The 10,000-nt window shown below is 41.5% G+C and overlaps 1 protein-coding gene across 9 annotated transcripts in view; it reads right to left on the bottom strand.

Annotated features, from left to right (window-relative positions):
• Positions 1-10,000, bottom strand: part of LOC135089776 (inactive ubiquitin carboxyl-terminal hydrolase MINDY-4B-like) — a 60,424-nt gene that overhangs the window by 11,591 nt on the left and 38,833 nt on the right. For 7 of the 9 annotated variants that reach the window (XM_063985802.1, XM_063985800.1, XM_063985807.1 and 4 more), the window contains one exon: positions 460-548. In XM_063985802.1, the coding sequence (XP_063841872.1) occupies positions 460-548 (89 nt within the window). Of the gene's footprint in view, positions 1-459; positions 549-3,385; positions 3,521-5,052; positions 5,353-10,000 lie in introns of those variants that run through there. The other 2 variants (XM_063985806.1, XM_063985808.1) reach the window with 2 other exon arrangements.

The raw sequence follows: 10,000 nt of genomic DNA, 5'->3' as shown, positions 1-10,000 counted from the left end.
TGTGGTTTTCTTTTCCTCCTCCTCCTCTTCTTCACCATCACCTCCTCACCATCACCTGTCACTGTCTTTCATCATCTCATTTCTTCTTTCTTCCTCTGCTTTTCGTTTTTATTTTACTTTCCTTTTGCCTTTCGACCGCGATCTTATAAATGAGCAAGTAGGAAGAGGAAAAGTCAGAGGAAGATGAAGAGGAAAAAGGAACATGAAGAGGCAGAGGAAGATGAGGATGAAGATGGAGATGAAACAGGAAGAGTATAAGTAAGAGGAAGAGGAAATCATAAATACAGTCATAGTTACGTTAAATTAGGTTAGCATGGTTTTGATTAGGTTAAGTTTGGTTACATTTGGGGATTATAGGTGGAAATAGGCCTATTTTGACACAGGGACTGCCACGTGTAGGCCTAATGACTTCTTGCAGCTTCCCTTTCTTTCTTACGTTGTTATGTTGCTCAGACTCACCAGGGCTGTCTCCAGGGTGATGGGCTGTCCCCCGAGCACTGGCACCTTCTGCACGGAACTCTTGGGCTTGGTTGGGTACAGCACACGCTCTAACGGAGGAAGAGAGAGAGATAAGTCAGATTTGGTTACGTTAAGGTGAAGTAGAGAGGAAGAGGTGAAGGTTAGGATAAGTTAAGATAGATGAAGGAGAGAGAAGGAAAAGTTAGGTTAGGAAGGAATGGGTATAGTTAGGTTAGATTTAGAAGAGTGGGAAGGATTGTGTTTGGTCAGAAGAAGGAAAGGAGGCAGAAAAGCTGTGTTAGGTTAGGTTAGGTCAAAGAGAGAGAGGGAAAGATTGTATTCGGTCAGAGAAAGGAAAGAATGCAAATAGGTTGTGTTAGGTTAGGTTAGGTCAAGGAGAGAGAGGGAAAGATTGTGTTCGGTCAGAGAAAGGAAAGAATGCAGATAGATTGTGTTAGGTTAGGTTAGGCCAAGGAAAAGTGAGGGAGAGTAAAAGATTATATTAGGTAAGAGAAAAGAAGATAAAAGGGATGTGTTAAGTTAGGAGAGAGGGAGAGGGAGGGAGATGGAAGGATCAGTTGTCTTTCGAAGGTCACGTGAGGTTACAAAGAGGCGAGGTCACAGTGAAATATGAACTACAAAAAAAAAAAAAAAAAAAGAAAAGTAAGCAAGGCCACGCCAGGTGAGTCGGGAGGGGTGGGGGTAATTACTCGAGTGGTTACAGGTAAAGTGGAGGCGTGGACTGGTCACCTGATGTGTTCTTACTGTGAGCTGTACCAGAAAAAAAAAAGGAAAAGAAAGAAGAAAGGAAATTGCAGGCAAGATTTTCTCTCTCTCACATCTTGAGGTAAGAAAAAATAAATAAATAAATAAATAACTCGCTCTACATCATGAGGTAAAAAAAAAAAATCAAAGTTGAGTATTGGAATTCATCTCATCAGTATCAGTTTAATGTAGATATAACACCAGAAAATACTGGAACAAAAGGTAAAACTCTACCTTTTCTTAAGTGTAAAATAAATACGTATTAAGCCATTTAAATTCTGAAAAAAAAAATATGGACGATATAATGCAAAACTTTACTTAATTTCTAAACGTACAAAAAAAAAAAAAAAACATAAAAAACTACTAAAAACATCGAAAATTTTTAACTGAAACTCAAAAATCAAAACTCCAAAATACCAATAAAATAAAAAATAAATAAACAAATAAATAAATAAATAAATAAATAAATAAATACATAAACAAATAAACAAATAAATAACCAAAAACTCATAAAAAAAACAACACAAAATTACCTTAACAATAAACAGCTCCATTTTACTTAATCACTTCCTACATAAAGCTGAAATTCCACCTTTATGAAGTATGTGAGTCACCCTTAAGATAATGAGAGTAAATCCTTGAAGCCTGCTTGAATAAGGAGGAGGAGGAGGAGGAGGAGGAGGAGGAGGAGGAGGATTAGGGGAGGGAAGGTTAATGGGAAGGGGAGGAAAAGGAGGAAGTGGAGGGGAAGGGGAGGGGAAGGGGAGGACACTGGATGAAGGACAGACAGTGAGGGGAGTGAAGGGGAAGAGAGAACAAAGAACTAGATGATGGGGAGGGTAGGGAAGAGAGAAGGGAAGAAGGGGAAGGGGAGGAGGGAAGAGGATGAGGTGGTCTTAAGTGCAGAGAGAGAGAGAGAGAGAGAGAGAGAGAGAGAGAGAGAGAGAGAGAGAGAGAGAGAGAGAGAGTCATTCATCATTACAAATCCTCACATGTAATAGAGACAAGAAACATTGCATCCTCGTCCCATTTTCTTCTTAGACAGCAAATTGCCATAGAAAAAAAAAGAAAAAAGAATAATTTGAAGGCAGACTGAAGAAATTTTTTAATATTATTAAACTCCACACCATAGTAAATAAATAACAACTTTAATAAATATAATGAAGAGATACTGTTTTAATTTCCCCGTCTAATCCTCTACAAAAAAAAAAAAAAAAAAAAGAAAACGGGAAATCTTTAACCACAATACATGCATGCCGTTCACTTTCATTCTCTCTTTCCTTTTAACGGGGCACTAAAACATTCTCAAAGTCTACAATTACAACCCATGCAGCGTGCGTTTACAACAGATGCAAGGGGACGTCCATTCAGTTAAGAGCAAGATCAAGATTAGTTCATCTCCCATTCACTTCCTTCAATCTCGAGCATTAGTAAGAATTGTCAACTTTATTACAACCACGCTGTTTTTTTTTATTTTTTATTTTTCATTATTCTTTATTATAGTTCATGCAAGTTGTGGTTATGTAGGTTTAGCAAGCACAGGGTCACAAGGACGAGAAAAAGGAAGGAAAGGAGGAGGAGGAGGAGGAGGAGGAGGAGGAAGGATTAAATTTGAGGATTAATAAACGAAAGATGAACTGTAACGAAGGGAGGATAAACTGAAAGGAAAGGAAAGGAGAGGGAGAGAACAAAGAACAAGAGAGAGAGAGAGAGAGAGAGAGAGAGAGAGAGAGAGAGAGAGAGAGAGAGAGAGAGAGAGAGAGAGAGAGAGACAGAGAGAGAGATTACTCACCTCTTTTAATATTCTTTTCATTTCTTTTCTTTATTTTTCACTTCATTACTTCCCTTCCCTCCCTGACTCCTTTTCCCTCTCCCTCTCCCTCTTCTCCCCCATTTTACCCCTTTCACCCTTTCCTCCCTTCTCTATTTCCCTAAACCCTCTCAATTACAAACATCCCCACTCACCCTATGCATATTACCCTAAAAATCCCTAAAAAGTACCCTAAACATATCAAAAACCCTAAAAAAATACCCTAAACACATAAAGAATCCCTAAAAACAACCAGAAAATACCTTACAAACACCAAACCATCCCTAGACACACACACTTACACACCTGCACACACACACACACCTGGGAACACACCTTCGCTCATCTTACCTGGTCCTCTTTTGTCTTTTCCAAGCAAGAGGAGCTTCTGATACAAAGTCTGTCTCTCTGGTCTAATGTTGCTCATCTCTGTGGCTGCCTAACCTAAGGGACGCTAGATGGAGTCTGTGCCTTGAGGGAAATGAAAGAGGTTGACGCACAGAGACACAGAGGCAGGTAGGAGTGCATGCGTTGGTGGTGGTGGTGGTGGTGGTGGTGAAACGTATTCAGAAAGGGTTTGTTGACTTGCTCTCTCTCTCTCTCTCTCTCAAAAGGACTACTTTCAAAGGCCACAAAGATGATTAGCTAGGTTCTCAAGTGTGTTTCTCCTATCAATAATGTAGAAATTTTCTATCCTGTCGCTATAACCGTAAAAAACAGCCTTAAAAACCCATGTAGCTTCAATTAGAGCCTTTTGAAAGTAGTGGAGGTGAGGTGAGGAGCAGATATGTTACAGAATATGACTCAGTAAGGGAAACTGGAAGAAATTAGTAGGTCTATAAATGACAGTAATGATAATGATGTAATGAGGGAAATGTTGATAATAAGTATGTTATTATTACTGCTGCTACTACTACTACTATTACAACTACTACTACTACTACTACTACTACTAATACAATTACACATGAAAAAATAACAATAAAAACATTAATAAACATCCGAATAAAAGAGAACACCACGCAAAGAAATAAGTAATAATAACAGCGACCATCATGACAGAAAAAAATAACAAAATTACAGCACAGGCACTAATTAGCGGAGTCCCAGGTGAGGGGAACAGGTGAGTAGAGCACAGGTAACGAGAACACTGCCAGACCTTCTACAGGAGGATTACAGGTATAGGGCGTCATACCTGTAATTACTAGCACTCTATAGGGTTATTGGGGACTCCTGAAGAAGGGAGAGAGGAAGAGGTGGGGAGAGAATGAGAAAAGGAGGGAGAGAGAAAGGGAGGGTAATATGAACATTCTTATTCATGGCTATTTATCTACTGACGAAGGAATGGTGAGTGAAGTGACTGTACGAGCATTCTTACCAAGGGCATGTTTCTACTGACGAAGGGAAGAAGGGAGGGAAAGATTGAGCTGACCTTTCATCCATGTTTCTTCTCTATACCTAAAGAAGTAGATGAAGGAGGGAGGGAGGGAGTTATATTACTAATTCAAGGGCGCGTAACTACTGAAGGAGGGGCAAACGAAGGAAGGTAAACTATCCTCTCATGCTTTTCGATATCTGAAGGAGCGGCAGAGGAAGGAAGTGAGGGAGAAAAAGGAACTAAACCATGACCTAGTGCTAGGGCTCATATATACTGAAGGCGGCGATGACGGAAGACGCTAAATTTTAACCCATATCACATATTTTCGATATCTGAAGAAGGAGCAGAAGGAAAGGATGGAACTGTATGGCAATGGAAGGAGATGACGAAGGAGGATTAAAATATTCATATCTCAGCCTCCTCTCTATCTGAAGAAGCGAGGAATAAAACTATAACACGATGCAAGGACACGTCGCTACTGAAGGAGGGGATGACGAAGGAGGGTTGAAATGTTCATATCTCTGCCTTCTCTCTATCTGGAAGAGCAGAAGCGGGGAATCAAAGTATAACACGATGCAAGAACACGTTGCTACTGAAGGAGGGGTGACGAAGGTTAATCCCAGAGCAGCGTTACCGTCACCTCCACGGAACGCGGTGGCTCTGTGGTAAACTCCTTGCGAGGGACAAAACACCGCCAGTTCGAGTCCCGCAAGGTGCTGTGAGAGTCCTAGGAGGCTGAGGGGCGCCACATGATCCATTAAATAGACTCGGGGAGAAGGTGGATCATCCCATCTATCCACTTCCTTAGAATCACCGCCGCTAGCACCACCACCACCACCAACACTACGATCACCGTCACCAGCACCACCGTCACCGTCACCACCACCATATCTCCGCGTGCCAGGTCGTCCATCACCATCACCGCCACCACCATCACCACCACCGCACCGCCACACCGCCGCGCACTGACTGGCTGACTGACTGACTGGCTGGCTCGACGCGTGGCTGTGTAGTGGTGGCGCTGCGACCGTGAAACTTATATATACCTGCAGAAAGCAACCAGCCGGCAATAATAGCGTGTTTATAGGCCTGAAAAAAAGAAGGTCTAAACACATTCCCCGACATACACTGTCACTAATCACCATCATTCATTATCATTACTTAGTTATTGTGTGTTTGGTTTGGTTTGGTATGGATTGGATTTTAATCCTTTTTCTTTTCTTTTCTTTTCTCCCTCAGGTGTTTAGCTCAGGTGTTGACAGGTGACTGGATTAATTACCTGGCGTAACACCATTGTACATCTTTCCTATTCACGTGACAGAGTGAGCGATAAAGGTAATTAATTAAGTCCGTATTCAGAAACCCATTGCTCTCTCTCTCTCTCTCTCTCTCTCTCTCTCTCTCTCTCTCTCTCTCTCTCTCTCTCTCTCTCTGTGTGTGTGTGTGTGTGTGTGTGTGTGTGTGTGTGTGTGTGTGTGTGTGTGTGTGTGTGTGTGTGTGTGTGTGTGTGTGTGTGTGTGTGTGTGTGTGTGTGTGTGTGTGTGTGTGTGTGTCACCACGACTATTCTCAAAGGCCACAAAGATGATCAGCCGGATTCTCAAGACTGTTTCTCCTTTTAATAAAGTAGAAATCTTGATAATCTGTCACTAAAACCGTAAAAAAAACGCCCTCTAAACCCGTGCAGCTTCAACTACACCCTGATGAAAGTGGTGAAGGTGCGGCGCAGAAGTGTTTCAGAATACCGCCCTTAATGTGAGAAAATGGTGATGATGGTGATGATGATGATGATGATGAAGATGATGATGATGATGATAGAGAGAGAGAGAGAGAGAGAGAGAGAGAGAGAGAGAGAGAGAGAGAGAGAGAGAGAGAGAGAGAGAGAGAGAGAGAGAGAGAGAGAGAGAGAGAGAGAGAGAGAGGGGGAGGGGAGTAAGGAGAGACTGCCTGATTCTCCTCCATTCACGAAAAGGTAATGAGATTAACAAAATATTTCCTGTAATAAATTAATTAAGGAATAATGGTCCTGGGAAAACAAGGTCCGTCTATTATTATTATTATTATTATTATTATTATTATTATCATTATTATTATTATTATTATTATTGTTGTTGTTGTTGTTGTTGTTGTTGTTGTTGTTGTTGTTGTTACTACTACTACTACTACTACTGCCACCACCACCACCACCACCACCACTACTACTACGTTAACAAATCACTGCATAAAATAAAGCATCAAGATCAAGATAATCATCATCATGTAGTAAGTCAAGGAGGAGTCGCGCAGTTTGCTAGTACCATAATGCGCAGGTGAGCTTATGAGTCCAGTCCGTAAATCGCGCAGGGCAGTGATGGAGAGTTGCGTCAGTAATCCGAGGTAATGCTTTCTACTTGTTGTTGTTGTTGTTAGTGGTGGTGGTGGTGGTATTTTGTGTCTAGGGGTAGATAACACAAAGACAGACGGACAGACAGACAAACAGCCAGACCGACCGATAGACAAATAGGCGAATAGACAGAGGCAGAAAGACACAGAGACAAACAGACCGAAAGACAGACAGACGGGCAGACGGAGAGGCAGACGGCAAACAAACAGGAAGATAGACAAACAGAAAGCCAGACACAGACAGACACACAAACACAGAAAAAGGGACACAGATAATATATATAGCCAGAAAAAACAGAGCTAAACAAACAGGGTGACAAACAGACAGACAGACAGACAGACAGACAGACAGACAGACAGACAGACAGAAAGACAGACGCAAAAATAAAATCCAATTTTGAATAGAAAACACAGAATCTTATCTAGAAAAACATCTTACTGGTTGAAGAAGAAGAAGAAGAAGAAGAAGAAGAAGAAGAAGAAGAAGAAGAAGAAGAAGAAGAAGAAGAAGAAGAAGAAGAAGAAGAAGAAGAAGAAGAAAAGAAAGAAATAAAGAAAAAGTAAAAAAAATGTTCCTAATGTCAGTGGAGAGAGAGAGAGAGAGAGAGAGAGAGAGAGAGAGAGAGAGAGAGAGAGAGAGAGAGAGAGAGAGAGAGAGAGAGAGAGAGAGAGAGAGAGAGAGAGAAACAGAGCGCGGTGTCAAGAGAAACAGAGACATTGAGATCAAGAAAAGACAATTAAATCAAACGGTCTCCTTTTTCCTGGTGCATCTGGCTATTTCCACCCCGCGTCCCGCCTCACCTGCATTAGTCAGGGTTACTAATTGTCCTTCACGTGACCAGCGGGGACGAGCAGGGGACGAGGCGGGGACGAGACGCTAATCTGATCCTGATAAACTGACGAATATCATTTTACTTCGTGCTTCCTCCTTTGCTCTGGTGCCTTGTATTCTCTCTCTCTCTCTCTCTCTCTCTCTCTCTCTCTCTCTCTCTCTCTCTCTCTCTCTCTAACAGCTTTGCTTTTTTTCTACATCTTAGTTTCTTTTTAATTTCTATTTTATCCTACTTTATTCTATTTATCTATTCATTAATTTATTTTCATTTATTATTATTTTATTTATTTTCTTGTATATCTATAAAAAAAAGATAATTAATTAATTAATCTATTTATTTTGCATTTGATTCATTTATCATATTCTCGTCTTTTTTGTTTTTCCTTTTACATTAATTTCCGTGATTAGAGGAAGTGTGGCTCGGAATTCGGCCATTGTGTGAGTCTTAATGAAAATGGACGCGAATTGAATGAACTGATTGAATGAATGAATGGATTTGTCTCGTGCTCATCGCTGATAAGTTAAGAAGAGAAAAAACAGGGACACGATTGATGTCAGTCTATAATTACGGAAATACATTAAAATAACAAGTATTGACGCTTATTGTCACTATTTTATACTGTGATCAGAGAAAGAGAGAGAGAGAGAGAGAGAGAGAGAGAGAGAGAGAGAGAGAGAGAGAGAGAGAGAGAGAGACTGCTCATTTTTCATTCAACATTTAACTAACACACAAAATTCAACCTCATCACAAACCACATGGTAGCGATTATTGCATTTGCGCGGGTCAAGCAAAGCCACAGCGACTTTCCGCAGAGAGCTGGGAAGGCACGCGAATCACGTCCCTCGCGCCACCACAACATGACGCGATCAAGGTTTCTCCGGGGCTGGGACACCGGGAGGGAGGTGGACCGCCGCGTTTATGAAATTTGATCACAGAAGTCTTGGTAAAAGCTAACAATGGCATGAGGCGGACGGGGGGTGAAGGAAAAAGAGAGAGAGAGAGAGAGAGAGAGAGAGAGAGAGAGAGAGAGAGAGAGAGAGAGAGAGAGAGAGAGAGAGAGAGAGAGAGAGAGAGTGTGTGTGTGTTGTCTGGCTTTTAAATAGCTCAAAACAGCACAAATATCATGTTCTTTCCTCACTCACTCACTCACTAATTCATACATGCCAGTTTTCCTTCCTACAACAACAACAACAACAACAACAACAACAACAATAATAATAATAACAACAACAACAACAACAACAAATATGAAATGATGAAAATACACAATATCCATAAGAGTGACAAATTATAACAGCCGTGATGGTGATAAGAAATTATAGTTATTATGGTGATGCTGGTGTATGTGTGTGTGTGTGTGTGTGTGTGTGTGTGTGTGTGTGTGTGTGTGTGTGTGTGTGTGTGTGTGTCCGTGCATCACTGTGACACATGTGGGTTAGTGTGTCTGTCTGTCTGTGTTTGTCTGTGTCGTAAAAATATCCGTTAATAGCAAGAAGCCTGATGTTGTTTTGGCACGTGAGAGAAAATGAGATGCAAATGTGAGATAATAAGCCAGCAATTATTCTCTCTCTCTCTCTCTCTCTCTCTCTCTCTCTCTCTCTCTCTCTCTCTCTCTCTCTCTCTCTCTCTCTCTCTCTCTGGCAAAGTTACCCATAAAATCCGCGTTTTCTTTCCGTTTTCTCTAAAGGTCATGGACTACCTGGCAAATTAGGAAAGTTACTCATGCAAGTTACCGTTTTCTATGAGAGAGAGAGAGAGAGAGAGAGAGAGAGAGAGAGAGAGAGAGAGAGAGAGAGAGAGAGAGAGAGAGAGAGAGAGAGAGAGAGAGAGAGAGAGAGAGAGAGAAACGGCTATCACCACCCCCACCACTACTACCACCACTACCACCACCACCACCACCACCACAAAGGCAGTGTCCATGCATGACGAAAGAGCATCACATCGAGTGGCAGTGACAAAGAGAACGGAAGGTTGCAAGGGTAGACTCTGGTAATTCGACCGGCTCTCTTAAAAGGCACGTATTTTTATCAATATAGGAAGGAGGAAGAGGAAGAGAAGGAGAATGGTTAACGGAAATAATAATAATGAAGGTAAATGCTAGGATATATAAAGAGTGATAGATCTAGTAGTAATAGTAGTAGTAGTAATAGTAGTAATCTCATATGTAGACTTGAAGAGTGGCAGCCGTTCAACGCAGACTAAACGAAACATGACAAGCTTTCACCGTAGACTTAATGGCAAAACCTCCCCAGTCACAAACCTAAACTCCCACAACTCCCCACACCATAACACGATCATAACACACACCCACAACACTACAAACCGATCCACACACCCGAAACCCCACAGCCAGACACCAACACACCCGCAATACC

This window comes from Scylla paramamosain, chromosome 33, assembly GCF_035594125.1.
Source record: "Scylla paramamosain isolate STU-SP2022 chromosome 33, ASM3559412v1, whole genome shotgun sequence".
Lineage (NCBI taxonomy): Eukaryota > Metazoa > Arthropoda > Malacostraca > Decapoda > Portunidae > Scylla > Scylla paramamosain.
The sequence above is the reverse complement of the archived record's forward strand: the minus strand, read 5'-3'. Positions and strand labels throughout refer to the sequence as shown.